The sequence below is a fragment of the Eleutherodactylus coqui genome, chromosome 2, assembly GCF_035609145.1.
Source record: "Eleutherodactylus coqui strain aEleCoq1 chromosome 2, aEleCoq1.hap1, whole genome shotgun sequence".
Classification (NCBI taxonomy): domain Eukaryota; kingdom Metazoa; phylum Chordata; class Amphibia; order Anura; family Eleutherodactylidae; genus Eleutherodactylus; species Eleutherodactylus coqui.
In genome coordinates, this window is record NC_089838.1 from 306,500,669 (window position 1) to 306,522,094 (window position 21,426).

At 42.9% G+C, this 21,426-nt stretch overlaps 1 protein-coding gene across 2 annotated transcripts in view; it reads left to right on the forward strand.

The window, feature by feature from the left end:
* Positions 1-21,426, forward strand: part of LOC136612823 (zinc metalloproteinase-disintegrin-like protein H3) — a 39,963-nt gene that overhangs the window by 15,603 nt on the left and 2,934 nt on the right. Inside the window, exons 6-24 of one of the 2 annotated variants that reach the window (XM_066593523.1) lie at positions 670-844; positions 1,877-1,939; positions 3,181-3,252; positions 4,393-4,562; positions 4,732-4,816; positions 6,041-6,171; positions 7,015-7,192; positions 8,671-8,760; positions 9,858-10,053; positions 11,386-11,488; positions 14,329-14,473; positions 14,911-14,991; positions 16,144-16,219; positions 16,785-16,878; positions 17,710-17,797; positions 18,165-18,233; positions 18,649-18,684; positions 20,497-20,526; positions 20,622-20,696. In XM_066593523.1, the coding sequence (XP_066449620.1) occupies positions 670-844; positions 1,877-1,939; positions 3,181-3,252; positions 4,393-4,562; positions 4,732-4,816; positions 6,041-6,171; positions 7,015-7,192; positions 8,671-8,760; positions 9,858-10,053; positions 11,386-11,488; positions 14,329-14,473; positions 14,911-14,991; positions 16,144-16,219; positions 16,785-16,878; positions 17,710-17,797; positions 18,165-18,233; positions 18,649-18,684; positions 20,497-20,526; positions 20,622-20,696 (1,957 nt within the window). The remainder of the gene's footprint in view (positions 1-669; positions 845-1,876; positions 1,940-3,180; positions 3,253-4,392; positions 4,563-4,731; positions 4,817-6,040; positions 6,172-7,014; positions 7,193-8,670; positions 8,761-9,857; positions 10,054-11,385; positions 11,489-14,328; positions 14,474-14,910; positions 14,992-16,143; positions 16,220-16,784; positions 16,879-17,709; positions 17,798-18,164; positions 18,234-18,648; positions 18,685-20,496; positions 20,527-20,621; positions 20,697-21,426) is intronic. The other variant, XM_066593524.1, reaches the window with a different exon arrangement.

The following is a 21,426-nucleotide window of genomic DNA, read 5'->3' on the forward strand; positions in this document are numbered from 1 at the left end:
AATATTGAACACTGGTCTAAGGGAGAAGGAGTGGTAGTGGTCCTTCAATGGATGTGGCTCAGTGGCTAGAACTCCAGCACTGCACCTGCATGAAGTTTGTATGTTCTCCATGTGTGTCTCGTTTTCTTTCCCTCTGGAGAAGGAAAGAGGAGGGAAGGAAAGAAAGTAGATGGTGGTTCAGTGGTTAGGAGTGTTGCTTAACCAGGAACAACATCTGTGTGGAGTTTTTATGTTCTCTTTGTGTTTCTTCTACTCCAGAAAAGGAAAGAGAGGGGTGGAGGCTCAGTTGTTAACACAGTTGCCTGGAATCCTACATAGAAATCTGATTGAGGCCAACATCCCCATGGAATGTTTCAAAGTCTATGCAGATGTTGTACTTGGTCAGATTGGAACCTAAGCCTCAGCACTGCAAGGTAAGAGTGCTAACCACTTAGCCACATCCGTCGAAGGACCGCCACCTTCTTTATGAACTTTTCGTTCAGCAGAAACGAACCGCCTGAGGTTCTATTTCTAACCAAACTTTTAGTAAAATTTGACCCAAATTTGGGTTCTACAGATTGAGTTCACTCATCTCTACTCGCTGCCAACCATGGCTTTCTTCAATGAACCTCTCCCCAGCTTGAAATGTCTAATAGCCCATCTGAGTTCCCTGACTTTTCTCCTTGGCAGTGGTCTTATCCATACTCGAAATCGCAGATTCTTGATTGAGCCACTGAATCAGACAGACAATGGAGACCATGCCGTGTTTGAAACCAAAGAAGAAACTCCACTGACCTGTGGGGTGACTAACACTACTTGGACAGAGGGGAGAATTTCCAAATCTTCACGAGCCAGCAATCCAGAGGTAAGACAGCGGGTCTCCAATCTCCAATTGACTGTATGTAACTTTCATAGTCTTCAATGAGACATTAGAACATGTGAGCAGCGACGTACATAGAGATGGGGCTCACATGGTGAAATGTGTTTGCATGTCCTAATTCTCATCCATGATACCATTGGTGTGCATGAAAAAACAGTAGTATCCCCATAGTATAGAATAGGTCTTTGCTCTGTCTAGTGTGCCGGAGGCCTTAGGGGGGAGGAGTCCTTGAATGGGAGCTGTATAAATATATGTCTTGAGCTCCCCCGTGTGGCCGGAAAGAATTTTATCATTAAGGCCGATGTCATGCATGTGTATTTGTGTAGCCTTTTACGAGCGTCAAACCTGCACGTGCAACACACAGTTAATAGAACCTATTGATGCTAATGGGTTCATTCACATAAGCGTATTTTGTGTGCAGATTTCATTTGCGCAAAAAATTGGCAAAATGCTCTATTTTTCTTTCAAAATGCACACGCAAAAAAATACAGTAAAACACGCACAGGCATAATACGCTCGTAAATGTGCTTATCTCCGTGTGACACTGGTCTTAAAAGGTTTTTCCAGGACTACACTATTGATAATCTATCCTCAGGGATGAATGTCGAGGGGTCCGTCGCTCAGGATCCCTGCCGATCAGCAGATTGAGGAGGCCACAGCACTCATATGAGTACTGCAGCCTCTTCTCACGCATGCAATGTTATGTCCATCGGTCACATGGCCTGAGAGCAACTCAGCCCTATTCAAGTGAATGGAACTGATCTGCAATACCAATCACAGCCACTATACAATGTACAGCGCTGTGCCTGGTATGGGCTGAGGTGACAGTAGTGCTCATTCCAGTGTCACTCCAGTCAGCAGGGTTCCTGAGTGGTGGTCACTGACCAACTATTGTTGACCTATCTGGAGGATAAATCATCAATAATAAAAGACCCAGGGAACCCCTTTAATTCTTTTGTCGTGTGATTTCTGTGTTTTGGGTTACGGCTTTTATATTTGGCTTTTCATTCATTCCAGAAACAGAAATTCCTAAACTCTCAGAAATATATCCAGCTATATGTGGTGGCAGATAAGAGCATGGTAAGTATAGGAAGAGGTATAGCATGTGTATATACTGTATACAGCATTGGCAGACTGCTGATAAATTAGCCTTGGTCAGTGTGGAGGTTGTATTATGGCCGCTGCAGGGGTGACTTAGGATTACATGGAGCCTAATCAAAGGAATAAGCACCAAGTCTGCCAGATCTGGGGGGTCCTGAGCAGAGAACACCCCTCTATGACATCCACATGTCTTCTTGGGGGCTAACAAGGCGGGGCAACCCTTCCAAGGAAATGTATCATCTACTATATATACTTTTACTAATGATTGTAGATATTTTTATTCTATTGCCTGTAGATGACTATGCGGAGATGTGGGGGAGGGGCAGCCATATAGCCTAAGCTGTAGTTAACTGCATTTAGAGATGGGCTATAGACAAAATGGATAGGAGGGACCAACTGACTTCTATGGGAGAGTGTTGTGGGCATGTTTTCTGATCTGTGCAGGGAGGAGGAGGAGGTGAGCTGTGGCCATCATTTATTGTGAATGGTGGATCCTGTGTTATCTATATAATATATAGGTGATATGTTTCAGTGTAATCCTGCCTGTGAAGTGTCAGACTATCATTAGTGGTCGGTGTGAGAACTGCAGGATTTTAGGATTTATTTAAGCATAGATCATAACACAGAAAAGTAAAAAAAAGTCACCAAAAATTCTTAAAAAGTATATCATTTTCTGATGGCACATTTTCTTAAAGGGCCCGTTCACATGGGTGTATTTCTGCCGATGTTGCGCGTAAAAAAAAAATCTCAGCATATTGTATTTATAATTATGGACCAAAATTGCCCATGAAAGTCTATGGGAGCGTAAAAAAAACTGCAGCGAACACGGGTTTTACATGCGTGTTTGCTGCGTTTTTTTACGCATGTTGACAGTGAAAAAAAATCAACATCAACGTGGCCTTCTTGTGTGTTTTTTTTTTTTTTTTTTTTGCACGCTTGAAAAACAGTAGACACGGATAGCACACGGGCGTCAAAAAATGCACAAACGCAATAAAAGCACAAGCAGTGAAAGCAGTCCATTGTTCAGAGACTGAAATTACATCCGCCTGTGTGAATGAGCCCTGAGCCAAACCTCCACGGCTGCGCTTCACGCTTGTTCTGGATTTCAGTATAGAAGGCTTTAACCTGTAGTATTACCCATGTCCACTAGCTGGCGCTGAGTGATAAGATACTTAATGCTCTTGAAAAGTTGGTTTTCATGTCTTTTCAATTCCTTTTAGTTTACGAAGTATAACAAAAGCGTAGAACAGGTTAAAGAGCGGATATATCAGACGATAAATTACGTCAACCTGGTGAGTACAGGCCAAACTGTCGGACTTTATATGTTCATTTCATATGACAATTGTATGTGGTGACCACAGACAGCCCCTAATCAGTAATAACTGCTGGGATCGGTACTGGCCGGCCCCCCGATCTCCTTATTGGGGATGTTCACACATATGAGAGCAAGCCATCGTACCCCCACTAAAGGGACTTTTATTATTGATGACCTATCCTCAGTATAGGTCATCGATAGTTGATTGGTTGGGATCTGCTGCTTGGAATCCCCGCCAATCAGCTGATCCTGTCAGTGCAGCAGGGCCAGGTCATTGGTGGTCCGGGCCGGTAGTGTAAGAGGCTAGCCACACTGCCATGGTTTTTGGCGCTGATGCAAGCACGGATTTAACTCCATCAATTGGCAAAGCCCGTGTGCAGAATTTCAACGCAGAAAATCCCATTCTTGCATGAAGACATGCCACTTCTTCATGGGGAGACTCATGGAAACACGTCCGAATTCCGCACATGGATTTTGCCCGTTGACAGGGTTGAAACCGTAAGTGGATTCATGCCAAAAACTGTGCCAAAAAGATGCAGATTTTACCGCCGTTTTTCTAGGAGAGATTCACGTGGAAAGTTCTGTGTCAAATTCCGCCGTCTGAACATACCCTAACGGCTATGGCATTTCAACGGGAGACTCCACAGAATTTACAGCCTGTGTGAAGTTACTATTATAGCGTTTTCACACACAGGGGCGCACGTATCTAAGTTCTGGAGTTTTATGCACCAGTTTTAGACAAGTGAGATGCACCAAATACATTGTAGAGGTTGCCAAGGACTTTGGGCATTTTTCTACTTTTGGCCTTTCCACAAGGTTGGTAGTCAATAGTATTGGCATAAGTTATAGCGAATTTAACAGGCCCTGCCCGCTCCCTCTCAGCCCCGCCCACAGCCCAAAAAATAGTGGTAGACTGTAAGTGCTGCCAGCCGCAGGTTAGTTTGATCTCATCCTTACAATTTTGTTGATAAGCCGCTGTTACACCTCTGAAATACATTATATTACCCTGGCAAAGGAAGGACAACTATTTGGGGAACCATTATCTGTCACATTGTACCCAGGAGGGTTTGGCGTGGATACATTGTACATGACGGTGATCCTACATGTTTTATTCAAGGTATATAAAGCCATCACCACCTTTGTGGCATTGACTGGTCTGGAAGTCTGGAACAAGAACGACCAGTTTGTGGTATCCACCTCGGCCTCTAATAACCTTGATCTCTTCTCTGACTGGAGGAAGAAGAACCTTGTGTCAAAGAAAGTTCATGACAATGCCCAGTTCATAACGTAAGACTCTACACCTTATATTACCCACCTTGGCTGTTATTTTAAGACCTCAACTATCAATGTTTTTCCACCTCAAGTAATGTCATATTCTATATGAGGAGGCCACTGGCTCCAAGATCTGTAAAAGCCAAGCAATCCTGTCTCTCACCAAAAACTGTTCTTGTCACAGGGACATTGACTTTGATGGCTCCACGGTTGGACTGGCGTTTGTGGCCACCATGTGTAGTGATAGCCACTCTTCTGGGGTCATTCAGGTGAGTTGTGCGTTATGGTGTCTTTTCCTGAAAGAGTTTATCGCCATCAAGACAACCACTTCTCAATCTGAAGCCAGCTTCAGAAACCAATCAGTAGTTGAGGAATAACTCCTAATCATTGCCCCATCTAAACATCCCACCGATCAGCTGACAAATGGGCAAATGCCATTTGGGCAGCTGATTGCATCTTTAATTTACACATAAAAAAATGATAATTTATTGACAGCACATCCCCTTGCACAAACTATCTAAGCCATGAGCAATCGTTCATGTTACTGTAGTCCAATGAAAGCGCCAATTGACTTTGCTATATAGTCAATCAACACTCACTGTGGGCAATTTAACTGACCATGTAAAAGGACCTACTAATCTAGACCTCCAGCAGTACAACAGAGCTGTTATTAACTCTGCCATCTTCTAATTATAATGAGAGGACTCTGTTCATCCTGTCCTAGTTCATACAGTAAAGCTGATAATTGAGCTGCAGGATGAAGCATGTGTCAGCCTATTGGTTATGTTCTAATGGCCAATGTGAAAACTTCAATATTTCTATATTTCTTCTTAATGTAGATAGTACCAGGCGTACATTTCTGGTATAATTTACTTCATTTCCTAGGGTAAATTATACATAAATCTGTTGGTCTGGGGCTGCCACACTCCTCCTCAACAAGTCATGCCAACTTTTCCAAAAAGTGGCAGAGCTAGCTTAAAAGGGTGAAAATTCGCAACATTTTTGCTACTTTTCTATGCCAGTTTCCTGGCGTAAAGCCTTCTTAAATGTTCCCCTGTATCTTTATAAGCCTTCACTCACACCTGTGCGAGGGTTTTCCGTTCTTTAGCTCCATCGTAGGAAAGAAACAATGAAAATAACTGCAGTGCCAGATCCGTCACATGGCGGGCAAGAACTTTGCCCAACAGACTCCAGTGACTATATTGGGGTCTGGCTGGCTTTCGACATGCTGCCTGGTAATTATAGACCTCAGTGAGGTTCATGGCAGTATGACCACTGAAGATTGGTTGAGTGGTCACATGCACAATGAATGGCAGATGACTACTGAAACAATTTTCTGGTTCCGAAACAGTTTCGATTGACTCAAGGTACATCTGACCAGTCAGTATGCCTTAGCTTATTTTATGCCCTCCCCAGTCCTCAGTCAATTTTTATGCAGTATCAAAAAAAACCCTTTAAGGTATTTTATAAATCACCTGCTCTTCTTTCCCCAGGATCACAGTATACAGTCCATTGCTGTTGGGGCTACCATCGCTCATGAGATGGGACACAACCTGGGAATGAATCATGACTCTAGCGCATGTCAATGCTCTGCGGAGTCCTGCATCATGTCAGCAACTCTAAGGTGAGGCTATGAGCTGTAGGTTACATCCATACATCATCAACAATAACACCCGCCAACATAGATCTACAGAACTGACAACAGCTAGTGTGAAATACCTGCATGCCTTGATAACATGAGTGGTGGGTGAGACCTCAGTCTCATTCAGATGACCAGACTCCTTGCGGTTTAAGTGAACTGAACTCCAATCTCCTTAGAGATCTATGATGATTTAAGTTCAGGTCACTTGAACCATGTGGAATCTTACGACTAACCAGATGGGGCCTAAATCTCATCTTCCATTTAAGACGGATATCCTGACATAACATTGAGTGTTGGTGCTACAAGGTGTTAGATTAAGTAGACCAAAGGCACTGGTCTGTTCCCTAAAATGGCCCCCCTCCAACTTCTCCACCACTCACCTACCATGCTACGCCTATACTCAACAACCCTAGATAAGTTCAGACCCCTAAATTAATGCGAAACCCAAACCAGGCCTCTTCTCTTCCTGCCCCTGCCGCTGCGCTGCCTTTACTGCAGACAGCCCACAATGAAAGATCAAGTAGATGGATTAGGAAACTGAATTGGGCCATGACGTAGGAAATAGAGTGGAGGGTCCAAGTCTGCCTGAATTGAAATTTTGAGGACTGCCAGGAATGCATGACCCCATCCCTATTGTCTCTAACTGAATAGTGTGGTCTACAGCTAAAATTAATGTGTATGTCTTTTCAGATAATGGGTGTCTTGGGTGGCCATTGGCCCCACAAGAGTTTCGGGCCTCAAGCGGCTGCCCAAACTACCTGTATAATCCGCCACTGTACTCATTCTGTACCTAATTCATTTTTTTGTCCCCTCTTTCCTATACAGATACAATACTCCATCTTTATTCAGTTCCTGCAGCTTCAGCAACTTCAAGGAGTTCATCTATGACCAAATGCCTCGGTGCATAGCAGATGAACCTTTAAAACAATCTATTGAGTCCCCTGCAGTCTGTGGAAATAAATTCACAGAGATGGGAGAAGACTGTGACTGCGGCACCGTGGAGGTAACGATGGAGTACTATGTGTAACACTTGGCGGCTACAGTGGGGAGCCTTATTTGTGTTATGTTTCTGGTCAATGTCCTCACCCTCTTATTTTCAGTTCATCGCTCCTATATAATTAGCTTATCTATCTGGTGTTTTTTATTATGCAGCAGGAATACAAGGGGGTGCTGATATGTCCTTGGCTTTGACCACAAAAATTTACATAGATGAATGAAATATCACAGTTATTCTACACAGTCCTATCAGATATCAGTGCACTTCTGACTGCAGTGTTGCAGCTTATTCAACCCATCCAGGTAGCATTCCTTTAATTGGACAGCGAACCAGGCATCAGCCCTTGCATCAGAAAGGGAGGCAAATTTAATTCCCTTGAGGTGTTTATTGAAATTATAGTACAAATGATACAAGTAGTCCAAGGGTGCCAGATGAGGCTCCAGCACCTTGAAGCCCAGCTCAGCCAGTTTGCTCTGAGTGATGGCCACTTTGTGGGATGAGGTATTCTCGTGTAACAACACAACACTTAGGTCAACTTTTCGCACCTTTTAGACTTCAGTGTCTCCTTCAGTTTATCCAGAAGTATCATTAAATACTCAGCCATGATAGTAGACCCATTTGGAAGGTTGTCTACAAGCAGTATCCCTTATTCCAGAAGACAGACACCATCACCTTGGATGATGTCTTCTGCACTCTGAACTTCTTTGGACTCGGAGAACCACTCTGTCTCCATTCTTTTGACTGATCTTTTGAATCAGAATCATACATACAAATCCACATTGCTACTATCGCCAACAATCAAGACAGTAAAGCATCAGCATCCTGTCAAAAACACTGCAAAATTCCCAGGGACATTGGGAACACCTTTGATCCACTGACCAAATTTTTGTATCCATTTGGCTGATACCTTCTTGTCATCCAGATAATCATCAGTCCTGAACCAAGTCTTTCTCTGGAAATGTTTAGAGCCTGGTTTGGCTCTTGGCAGAAATTCTCCAGTCTTCCTGAATCCTGTCATAGATGGCCACTGAAGGTCTCCCAGAATGGTCTTCATCATCAATGTTGAAGTTTCCGTTTTTAAATTTGGCAACCCAATTTTTCACAGTGAAGCAGGAAGGATACTTGTCACCTAATATCTGCACCATGTCGTCATGAATGTCTTTGGCCAACATCCCTATCAGAATCAGGAACTTCATCACTGCTCTGCTCCCCTGTGCAGTGAAATCTGCTGCAGGCTCCACCATGTTGTCTTCAAACCTGCATGGCACAGATATAACACATGAGTTCATGCCAACATTTGCTGACAAAGTATTGGAAAGATTGAGCTTTCAAATCCTATAACTTTCAAAGTCAAGGACTTCCCAGCACTCCCTTGACTTGGTGATATGTCAGCGAACACCTTAGTTTGGTGACCTCAATACTACTCTCAGCTTGTAGAACATAAAATAAGATCTCCTCTTCAACATGTCCTTAATGCTTTGCAGGAATGCACCAATCCTTGCTGTGATGCCGCCACATGTAAGCTCAAGGGTCAATCTGAGTGTGCAGAAGGGGAATGCTGTGCTAACTGTAAGGTGAGTGATTCTCCCTTTTCCAAAATGCACCTGTTTATCGGCAGTAACTGCAATGTACAGTTGCAAGAAAAAGTAAGTGAACCCTTTGGGATCACTTGGATTTCTTCATTGATTAATAATAAAACGTGATCTGATTGTTGTCAAAGTCACAATTATAAACAAACGCAATCTAACTAAGGCCCAATGCACACGGGCGTATTTGCACTGGATCCGGAGCAGGTATTCGACCTTTCGGATCCCACAGCAAATACTGCCCATAGACATGCTATTAGAGATGAGCGAACGTACTCGTTTAGGGCGATTTCGAAATCAAGCAGCGCTTTTTTCGAGTAACTGACTACTCGGGCGAAAAGATTCGGGGGGCGCCAGGGGTGAGCAGAGAGGAGTGGGGGGGGGGAGAGAGAGAGGGAGCTTTCCCCTGTTCCCCACTGCTACCCCCAGCTCCACCACGCCGCCCCCCGAATCTTTTCGCCCGAGTAGTCAGTTACTCGAAAAAAGAGGTGCTCAATTGCAAAATCGCCCTAAACGAGTACGTTCGCTCATCTCTACATGCTACGCAAAACGATTTTCCATGCCCATGAGTTGAAACCAACTGCGATTTTCCGCTTGTGGGGGAAATATTGCAGCATGTCCTATCCTAGTGCGAGCCTTGCAGTCAATGGAAGCCGTCTGTCCCACTGTGATTCCGAAATGTCAATTTCAAAATCGCTGCAACTCGCGTCTCGCAACGCACAAATCTCGCTCAATGTTTTCAAACACAGCCTTACTTATATGCTTTGGGCCATTGTCTACTTGCATCACCCGACATCTCTTCAGCTTGTGGTCATAAATGGTTGTCCTTACATTTTCCTATAAAATGTTTTGGTTCAACTTAGATTTCATTGCTCCCATCAAAGGGTTCACTTACTTTTTAGCAATTTACACCAGATTAACTTGGTTGGAGATACTTCAGCTTCCTCGCATACTTCATGACCAAAGGGGATTCTTATTAGTAACCTATTATATGTCTAGTGAATGGAGAAATGATACGGTACATGCAAATCTATGTAAATGTGTTCTTCGCTGAAAGTGCTGATGACAGTGTGGGTTCTTTGCAGATTAAGGTAGCCGGTTCTGTCTGTAGAGCCGCTAAAGATGACTGTGATCTGGCCGATCTTTGTGATGGAAAATCTCAAGAATGTCCCACTGATCGTTTCATATATAATGGTCGCATGTGCAATGATGGGCAAGGGACCTGCTATAATGGAAAGTGCCCAACGCTGCAAAGCCAGTGTGCCGAACTGTGGGGAGCAAGTAAGTGAAGGCTGAAATCAGTATATCTTGGGTCTGAAGGCGCAATTCATCTGTTTCTTTAGATCCTGTTCATTGTGTATGGCTTTAAACCTGTCAGGTCTGATATACTAGCTGTGGACAGGACAAGGAGCTCAGTGATCTATAGACTTCTGGGATTTAAGTCGGTATTCTTATGTAAGAAGCTGATAAGACTCAGACTCAGGGCTTGGGTGAAGCAACCAGGACTCAAAAACTTTCGCTATAAGTGGGTGGAGCAAGCAGGACTCACAGGCTTTCTCTATGAGTAGACAGGGGAAGCAGGACTCACAGACTTTCTCTATGAGTAGACAGGGGAAGCAGGACTCACAGACTTTCTCTATAAGTGAGTGGAGCAATCAGGACTCACAGGCTTTCTCTATGAGTAGACAGGGGAAGCAGGACTCATAGGCTTTCTCTATAAGTGAGTGGAGCAAGCCGGACTCACAGGCTTTCTCTATGAGTAGACAGAGGAAGCAGGACTCACAGGCTTTCTCTATAAGGCCCCCTGTCCACAGGCGCGATTCCACCGGTGGTAAATCGCCAGCGAATCACGCCGTCTGAAGTTTTCCATAGCGTTGCTATGGAAAGCGCCGGCCCCTGTCCATGAGAATCATTGCAATTCTCCACTCGTTGGCCGGCAATTCTGCGAATTGCTGCGATTCTCCGCTGTCAGCTATCTGTCAGATAGGCTGACAGCGGAGATCCATCTGCCGACTCCTGCTCCTGGGCGGCGGCTCCCGTGGCAGAGATCCGCTGCGGGATACCACAACGCCTGTGGACAAGGGGCCTTAGTGAGTGGAGCAAGCAGGACTCACAGGCTTTCTCAATGTGTGTACAGGAGAAACTGGACTGACAGTTTTTTTTCTATGTATGTGGAAGATTTTTTCAAAAGTTTTTACATTAAAATACTAAATTAAACTAAAATACTAAATTAAATCTCCCTCAAACCCAGCATGCTCCGCTTGCATCCTATGTTGCCTTCATATAGAGTACCAAAGGAGACCTGGCAGATCCACTTTAAAGAGTTTCAACACAACATAAAGCAGAACATTGTGTGCTCCACACATTATCTAATGCCCTCTGCAGGCGATCCATATGTACTGGGCCATTTTAATACCCTAGATGGTCCAGTACATATGGATACACAAATAACTGTGGGCAAATCTAGTCTTCCTAATAGTTGCCTACAGGAATTGCAGTGGTAGCCAACATGGCATACTGAGACTTTAAAGAGCATCACAACTTGATAACAACTCTTCATCTTCAGTTGTGACTTAACATCTTGAAGTCACCATGTCACATTTTGGTATACAGGTTCGGAGGTTGGACAAGGAAACTGTTTCGATGTAAATCGAAGAGGCCAAAACTACGGCTACTGTAAGAAGGTGGACGACCGCTATGTCCCTTGTGCAGCTGCGTGAGTACTGAATCCCTGGACATTTATATGCAGCATCCATGGTAGATAGATATAGAAAAGCTGGATGAAGTAGGGGATGCGGTGAGCCCCCACCGAACCAAGGCAACTGGACTGTATGAGGGTCTTACTGGACTGTAGTCTCTTAGCATTAGCGCACACCCACAGCCGTCTAAATGGAACGGTTTTTGGAGATTGTTTAAGTGTTCTTTTATAAAGAAGACGAGTCGCTACGATGCAAATGTCTGCTTTAGTAAATAATTGCCTTCCCTATAAAATAGCATTTCTGGAATATCTTTTCACATAACTGCTTTGTGCCTTTCTTCCAGGAAATTTACGGATAGATTGACAACTGTTCTCAAATGGGTTGTGCCCCTACAGTCTAGCACTGTCATTGCTGATTGGAAAGTGTCAATGTGCAGGCACACCCCCTACCTGTAAGACGCGGTTGTCAATTTATGCATACGTTTTTCTAGCAGGAATAACCGAGGTAGAGTGCAATGCAGAGTGATAAGAGAGATGCTCTAGCATTGTAGCTTCATGAAGGATGCAGGCATTTACTAAAATAGACATGCCAGGAGAGACGACAGATCCTCTTCAATATGGAAATCTGGTTTAAAGGGGTTTTCTGGGATTAGAAAAAGTATTTTTCAATTTTTTTGTACACAGCACTGCCTCTCTTGGGTATGTCTGGTATATTGTGCATCATCCCTATCATCAATTTTCAAATATACCAGCACCACCTTAGTTAGGGAAATATTTAAAGTATTGAGAGAACTGACACAGTAGAGCCCTGTGTTTGGGTCAAACTTTGTTAAAAGTTTGGTTCAGTGTGAACCTGAGCCTCAGGCAGTTCTTCTCAGCCGAAGAAGAGGAAGAAAAAGAGGAGGAGGAAGGAAAGCTCTTCTTCCTTTTCCTATTCCTTTTCTTTCTATCCATTTTCCTTCTTCCTTTTTTTCTTTTTCTTCTTCCTGTTTCTCTTCTCCTTCTTTCTCTTCTTCTTCTTTCTCTTTCTCTGCCTCTTTTTCTTATTCCGCTTCCTTTTCTTCGTTTTTATTTTTCTTCTTCTTCCTTCTTATGTCTGCTGTTATACAGGGCTCTTATGGCTTTCAGACAGTGTTATACACCAGTTTTAAGGATATTTGGTGAATTTCCAGTTCGGTTTAAATGAATTAGGATCAAAGCAAAACAAACTTCTTGCCAAAGTTCGGCGAACTGGTCCAACTGAACTTCTCTAAAGTTCGTTCAGCACTATTTAGAGTATTACGAAAAAGACTCAACAATCTGAATTAATATTTTTAGCAAAAAAGCATTTAACCCCTTCAGTGGCAGGTTTATCTCGCAAGTATTTATTAAGGAATGTAACAATCACATTGCAACATTTTTTTGTACTGAAAGAATACATTATAACAATTTTGGAAAATAAAAATAAAACCCCCGGATGATTTCAGCTGACATCTCAGGGCTCTGCACATTTCAGCACTAGAGCTGTCCATGGAAATCTTCCGGGGTTTAACTGCATGGTCAGTGCAGCAAGCCCCGGAGATTTTCTGGACGTGCCACTAAAGAGGTTAATCCAGAACAATGGGAACTCTTTGGAAAATCATTTAAGGAGTACTTCCACTTTTTTTCTTTCTTAAATTTACAGAATAGGAGATTTTAAACATTTTTGCAATAGGTTTTTGCAGTCTTATCAGCCTATATATTTTGCTTACAAAATCCCTCTTCAGCCATGCAGCTAAGTGAAGACAGGGCAGAAACATCCATCTTCACCTCATTGCATAACAGTAGTGGGAGGTCTATTCTCTCTACAACAGCTGTAGACATGCTGTTGGCAATATGCAGTTCCATTTTATTAATAGCTGCATTTGATTTATTGTAATTTCAATTCTACTCCGCTCCCCAATGTGTCTGTAGCACCGCCGGGGTGTTCTATATATCCTCTTACTGCTGTCGCTGTCCCTAGTGGTGAGCTGTGTCAGGAGAAGCCGTTCTATTCTGCAGATAGCTTCTCCTCCACACAGGTTTTGTAAGTAAAATGTACAGAATAGGTTGAAAAAACCTATTGCAAAAATGCTTGTAGAATAGATTGGACATTTAGAGAAAAGTATATAAACCTTAAACAGTCATGGCACTTTCACCAAAGTTGTGCTTATGTGATAGCCAATATCATAACTAACCAAAGTGCAAATCACTTTATTTACTTAAAATGACCTTTTATGTGCTGAGAAATCCCTGTAAAGGGCTAATCACTAGTGGTTTTCCTTACTTGTAAGCTGTGTCTACATGTGAAGACTGTATCTAGTGACAGAAACACTGAGACAATTTACTGGAAGCTCCCAAACACACACCTTCTATCTTTTGTGGCCAAAGAAGTCTATGGAGAGAAGACGGGAGGAGGGGGGAGATTTACAGAGATGCTGCTGTGGCTTCTAGTAAGTGATTTAGCCCAGCTCAGAGCTTTTTTCACAACTCGATTGCTCAGTATTGCTGAATAATGTCCTCCAGGATGATGATGCTTATGTGTGACAGACAGAGATAGGGGAGCAGGATCTTCTATTTTTTGTGTGTGCAGTGTATGGAAGAAATTATAGGAGCTTGTCTCCGCCTACCAGGACAGGGAAAACTGAGAATCATAGACAGAGTCTAAAGAGGGATAATCTAGTGAATAATGTGATATGTAAGCCATATAATGGCCAGAAATAGTGTTTTCTCGTGTACGCACATGACAGCTTATTCTGGAAAGTCATTAATAACTACTGATACACTCTAAATGTCTGCATAGAACATTTCATGAAGGGCAGCCCACAATAAAACACTAATATAATATCTGTTATATGCAGGGATGTTATGTGTGGAGTGCTCTATTGCTTTGGAGGTAGTGACAAGCCCAGCATCTATGCCTCTGTCGCCTCATTTTCAAGATGTCAGGCCGTTCTGGCCCCCGGTGGAATGGTTCAAAATGGAACAAAGTGTGGAGATGGAAAAGTAAGTGCCAGCCAAAAGCGAAAGAACTGTAATAATATTTTATTAGATGGTGCTTTAGCTACTGCTTTATACCAAATATGGGGATTTCTATAGTAAAGGGGCTTTACACTATGGACAATCCCTTTTAGTTTGAATGGTCTTTAGACAATGTGCTGATCGCAGAGTGTCCTGCAGCTAGAACCCCCAGCAATGATCTGTAATCTGTTAGGGAACTGACAGCAAGTTTTCAAAAGCCCTACAGCACCCCCGCAGGTGAAATGAAGCATTACACAGTTTAAATTAAAAGTAATGTACAGTTCTTGTTATTCACAGACAGACCAGGTCATCATAATCACAGTACTATTTTAGTTCCTTACACCTTTCTACAGTTATTATAACATTGGATATTTCATGTTCTTGTACAATACAATGCAAATTATCTCTCTGCTTTTTTTTAGGTCTGTTATGATGGAAAATGCATTACTATCAACAGCGCCTTCAAATCAGCAAACTGCTCTGAGAACTGCCCTGGACATGGGGTAAAAACTAAATACAGAATACAGGGTATCTGTAGGCAAGGCATACATAGAAAATAAGGGGCTTCATAGCAAATAAGAGATGGGCTGCCATTTTGGTGCACCGGAACAGAAGAGCATTTTTTTTGGTGCCTTTTCCAAGACCCCTAGACCAGTTCCCCATCATCTAAGCGCTGCGGAATATGTTGGTGCTATATACATAAAGATTACATTATTTGTAATGGTACAGTATCTCTGGAAAGTACTGGTTCTCTCCACCCAGTAGCAAAACAGAATGGACAAACCGGAGCTGGGCCCTCTTTAAGGGTCCCATAGCAGTCACATGGTCTGTTTGTATAATTCTTGCATCCTTGAGGTCATGGTCGTTCAGAATTTGTTCCTCAAATGCATCTTCAGCCTTAATATTAAACATCATATTGAGATGGTACTTCAAACATTATGGCGGCAATAGCCAATAACTGGAAGAGCCACAGCGCTCAACTTTCGTTGCAACTCAGCAACATGGCCGGCCTTAGCTATGTGCGACACATGGGTTCACCCAGATTGCCAGCCACTAGTTGTAGTCGGAGCACCAGGAGGATGCAGACTAGGGGTGATCACCCATTCCCCTTAGGTCCACCACTCCAGATGATCTTCTTGCTGCCTGTGGAGCTAAATGAATCATCATCTCCCTGGCTCTGGCTCCTTCCCCCTGATGTTCTGAGGCACCGCTCTCAGCTCTACGATGGCCCCCGCAACCAAATCACTTAGTTCTGCTACTGTTTTTATGTTATGAACTTGTTCTGGGGCTGTATTTATGTTATGAGCTTGGTTCTGGTATTGTATCTATGTGCTGAGTCTGGTTTGTGCTGAATTCTCGTTATGAGTTTGGTTCTGGTACCAGAGTTTTTCAATGAGCTGTTTATGCACACCACATCCCATCTTGTCTCTCTAATTACTCTACCCTAATGGACCTACAATGTTTCCCACTAAATCTCCCAGTTGAACCACCATTTGTTAAAGTAACAGTACACTTAAGTAGAAACCAAGACGTAAAACATCAACATGGAATATGTTGCAGCTCTATGAACAGAATGTGCAGCAGGATATATCCATACATATATCTACCCAATCCATAAAGCAGGCTGGATTGACAAGATGTACCTTTTCCTTCAGGTTTGTGACCACGAGCTACAATGTCAGTGCGAGGAAGGTTGGGCACCTCCATACTGTGATGTCGTCTCAGACAAAAGTAGGTGTAATATTATGTGAAATGTGATATTGATACCGAATTTTACTGAGGAATGACATCTATAAAATCTATATATTGTTTTCATCGTCTGTCTTGTCCATGGGCAGTCCATAGTATAGCAGCTCATCCCCATTCGCTGAACTGCTGATATACCATACACAACTCATGGAAAACAGTGCAACTGTTAGTAGGAGAAAGCAGACTAATGTTCTCTTCCCTTGCAATGTCTTACTGATGCCTTGATGTCCCGTCTTCAGGCTTCTCGATGTCCTGTTCGTCTTTTCTGTGATGGTATCCACCCATCTTTTGCCCATTATCCTCTGCTTACGTTTCCTATAACCCTTCTGAGCATAATTTCTTTTCATAGTATGTCTAAATTAAGATAAAGTTCAACCATTTGTGCTCATAGTCGAAAGTTCCACTTCCGGCTCTGAACTCCCTATAGTTACACCCCTGCTTAAGAAAGACGAGACAATGAAGGACAACTTTCTAAAATATTAGATTACTCGAGGCAACAAGCCTTATGGAATGGTGTTGGCTTTAAATATTTCTCCTGTTGTTTCAGATATTGTTATCATTGTGGTGGTCGTCATTATTGCCGTTCTTCTTATCCTTGGACTCATCTTAATGTTCGTGTTCCGAAAGAGGTGTGCAAAGAGGTATGATGGGAAGTGCTGAAGCTAACAACATAAACAATTACTGGGGTTAAAAGAGTAGCTGGATGCTGGGGAAATGTACTATTACATGGTGCCCAGTCTTTTTGGTTGGTGGTCATTCAATATGTGGTCACATCAAATCAATCAGAGCAAGCGTTGCTCTCTTAGAGGGAGTTAGTTGATGGGGATCAACTCCAAAAGGGCATATGGACACTGGTTCTCCTGATGGGGTAACCCTTTTCACTCTTAGAGCTCCAGGATATATATGTATGTGCTAGGTACGCTGGGTAATATGGTATGGGCTTGGAAGCCAAGACTGTTCCATTTACAGTGCTTGACAGTGGAGACCCAGCTGCAACAGACAGACAGTTCCGGCCAGTGGTGGCTGTTAATCTTTTAATGCCCCGAGCAGCATTCAGGGGTCCTGAACAGCATTAATTCTGACCCACAGAATTAAGTTATTATACCAAAGATGGTGGAATAGCATTTTTTTTTCCATTTCACTGTACTAAGAATTTTTCAACACGTTTTCAATACAATATATGGTACATGAAATCGTACTGCTGAAAAATAAGCAATCAGACAGCTATGTTGAAGAGTAAATTAAATAGCTATGATTTTTTCGGAACTGGGGATGAGAAACGAAAATGGAAAAAAAAATAGGATTAAATGATGGAGCCACCTTTAGAGATACCACTGAGGTATCAGTTACTTAGGAGGTGCTGAAGACTATAGTGGCCCATGTATGGTAGCATTCAAGTGGATATGGAAGAAAGGATATTGTCTACCCAGATACTGTGTCTTCTGATTCCATTTTGATGGGTGATTTTGCAGGGGATCTACAGTCAGAGTAAGCGGGTCTACAAATCCAGCCTTTTATCAGCCTCAAGTGAAGTCTGACTCCAACGTGTCAACACCAGAGGTAAGAGAACCTGAGAGTGCTGACCCTATTATGGAAACCTTACCCTCTTAATGTATGGTAGGATGCGCCAAACTGTAACTACTTGTGATATAAAGAAGCATTTCCTATATTGATAATGGAAATTATGCACCCTTTTCTGTTGTATTTATGCTTTATACACATAGAAAAGATCAGTTCACAGAAGTGGCGCCACATAGCAAAACTTAGAATTGTGTTCCCCACCCATAAAAATAATTATAGTAAAAGTACCTCACAATACCTGACATGAAAGGAGACTAGAAGCAATAGAGTACCTATGTATATACGAGAATGTGAAGAATAGACACGTAGAGGCAATGAAGTTATAAGTGTTGTCTTCTATCCACAGCTGAGCTCCAAGAACGTGTTCATCCCACCACCTCCTCCAGCAAAACCAAAGAAACCACAAGTGGCACCGGTACATTTTGCAAATCTAGTATGGGGTCAGTGGGGCTCACTGTAGCACAACAAAGCATGATGAGACCCTGAGGAGCCATCAGATATGAAACTGCATTTAAATATTAGATTCTTGTGCCCTGGGCCAGTTGGAGTCAACGATTCTGAGTGCCCACCCAACGTCTGTACAGAACATGTAGACATCCACTCTTAAGAATAGATTGTTTGTGATATAAATGGGTGTTCCAGGATTTTACATTGATGGTCTATCCTTAGTCATTAACATTGTACAATTGGTTGAGGTCCAACCCCTCCCAGACCTCCACCAATCAATGGAATGAAGGGGCAGCAAATCAGTGGGAGTCTTGAGGGTGGGAACCCAACTGGTGGATGCCTATCCTGACTGAGAACATTGAGTTTTCTTTTTCTTTTCACAGATGGCAAGTGGATATCAAGGTCCGCAGTTCTCCGTGGTAAGGACATAAAGAAGTAACTGATAATGATAAAAGCTATAAGAAAACAGAATAAAAACTTATTTTATGTACGGTACTTTTTGAAGCCAACTTTTTTACAGATCTATTTAATTTTTGATTTGGAGTTGGGGATAGCAGTGGGGAAGGGCTCCTGCTGCAGGCAGTTGCCTTACAGCAAGAACTGGTTTTATCTGAAAGTTGTGAGGAGACTGGAAAATTGATCTGTAGAGTACAGGTGATGGGCATGGCAAGGATGATGAAGACAGGGAGAGGCAAATTCAAATGTGGTGCACCACAACACTTTACTGTACATATATACATGTCTAAACTCCATTGAAGCAATTTACTCCCACACACTCCACTATCTTGTCTAGGCCCAATCTGCAGCTTGGTCATCATCTCTGCTCAGACATGTGGAGACTTGGTCTCCTGTGCTCTCCGGGTCACACTCACATATGGTACCTGCAGCCATGATGACTGTTGCTCATCCCAAGCTAGTTGCTGACTTCTGTACAGAAGTCCTCCCTGCTGCAGCAGAGTCTGTCTTGCACACCACGTGGCATACACCACACTACTCCTTAAGAACTCAGCAGCTGGCACTTATATAGGGCTCCTCCTAATGCCCCCAGAGTGGCTGATGTTTACTTGCCCGCTTTTGAGGGTGATAGTGTATGCACAATGTGTTTTGCACACTTTACAAAATTTTAAGACTTGTGCATTGCCTCTTAAAATATAAGTTACACCCCAAAGTGCCACAAGTTAATTGTCCTTGAACACATAAGTGTACCTTCAGAGTGCCTTTATAACAATGACTCTCCTAGAACCCCCATAGCAGTAAGTGCACCCAAAAACTGCCTACCACCACAGTACCTCTTTTAGTGTGATCGCCTCAAAGCCTTTTCTCTTACTCTCGGTGACCATGGCGCTACTGATAGTACAGTGATGGAAGTAGGACTAGCATTTGTCCCCGCAGTTGGCACAATAGTGGGTGCTTGCTTGCACTTGTATAGTAGCTCACCCATCGTACAAGAACCAGGTTCCTACTGTCATCACTGAACCACCAATGAACCCGCTAAAATCTGGGAGACAAGTCTACAAGCCTCTCCTCTGTTTAGAGCTTCAAGGAGAGTAGGCATAAGTGGGCAGGTCTGCCCTGCATTAGTTGGCACACGTCTTCAAGTAGAAGTTGTATTATAGATGAGACACTATCTAAACTGAAGTATCTTACTGATTAAAGGTAATCTGTCACCTACTTTTTGCCCTATAACATAAGTTTATGGGCTGACAGTAGGTGACCTGTGGAGTCTGGGGATGTACATTTTATACTTACCTTCCCCAGTGTTGTTCCCAAGATGTGAGACTCCTCTGAATACATTGAGCGACACTGATAAATAGTTCACCCATTCTAATTTTATAATATGTGGGCTACTTAGCAGCGTCACTTAATGTCTTCAGTGGCAGTTTTCAATGCTCACAGTGGGGGAACAACGGGGAATATGAAGCTTATATCCCCGGACTCCACGGATAAGCAACTTTCAGCCGCTAAGCTTAGCTTATAGGAATATAAGTAGGCGACAGACTCCCTTTAGGTTACATGAAAGCTAGATGAAGCACAGGTGACTGTGTGCGCCAATAGACATCTTGGATGAAACTATACTGTATTAGTAATTTAGGGTGAATGGTGTTATGGGTTCAATTAGTAGGCAGAGTTTGTAAAGGAGATACGATCAAGGTGATGAGGCTGTCAGTAAGTACGATCTGTCACTTAAAACGCTTTTACTAAAAATGTGTACTTTTTTCTTTAATTCATAGTCGACAGTTGAGTTCACAAAAAACTCCCCGGTAAGGAACAAATGTATTCACCCCAGTCTATGTGTGATGTTGTGTGACAGCATGGGGATGGAATGGATATTAATGACATTATTATTATGTTTCAGGGATTACAGAAGCCAACTATTGCCCCACCACCTGTACCCGCCGCTAAGCCTGTTCTACCCGCTCCTCCACCTAAGGTATCATTTTTGGGTTTTGTATGGCTCTAACGGCTTTTGTCAGAGAAATGGAACAATTATATGGAAAACATGTGATACCAATTTATGGCATGGGGCAGAGCTGATTTTGCGACTTGACATATCTCATTATACAACCTGTATTTCCAGGATAGGCGCATGTACGTAACATTGGCGAGCAATGCACCAAGTAGGGCAAGTCACTGCACATGTATGCCCAGTGGAAGTTATGTATAGAACCATCCTTCAGAATTCTGGCTTTTGAAAGTCAAAATTTTGGCAAACAAGTGCAAAAATTACAACTTTTTGAAGATCTCTGCTGGGTTCCTCCACTTTTTAAAAAATGAAAAGGCCACAGCTTTAGTGGGCATGGCGGCACTTGGTATATCAGATTTAATGTAATTTACACCAGACGCTGTCGAAAATTACAGCAGGAATCTATGCCAGCATGGAGCTAGTGTAAATTATAGCTCTAGGACATAGATGCTTTGAACGATGTGCCAAATGTATTAAGAGGCTTGTGCCTGTTAATACTCTTGGCACACTTCACGACAGTGCCACCTTTACGTAGACATGAATCTAACACGTTGGCCTAAGCAAATATACTCCAATGTCTGGAACACACAGGTTTGCAGCTCAAGTGAGTTGGGTTCGTCAGTCAATTGAGAATGGACAGGGTTAGCGTGGAAAGAGAGGGAAGAAGCCTAGACGAATGCCAAAGAGTCAACTGCCC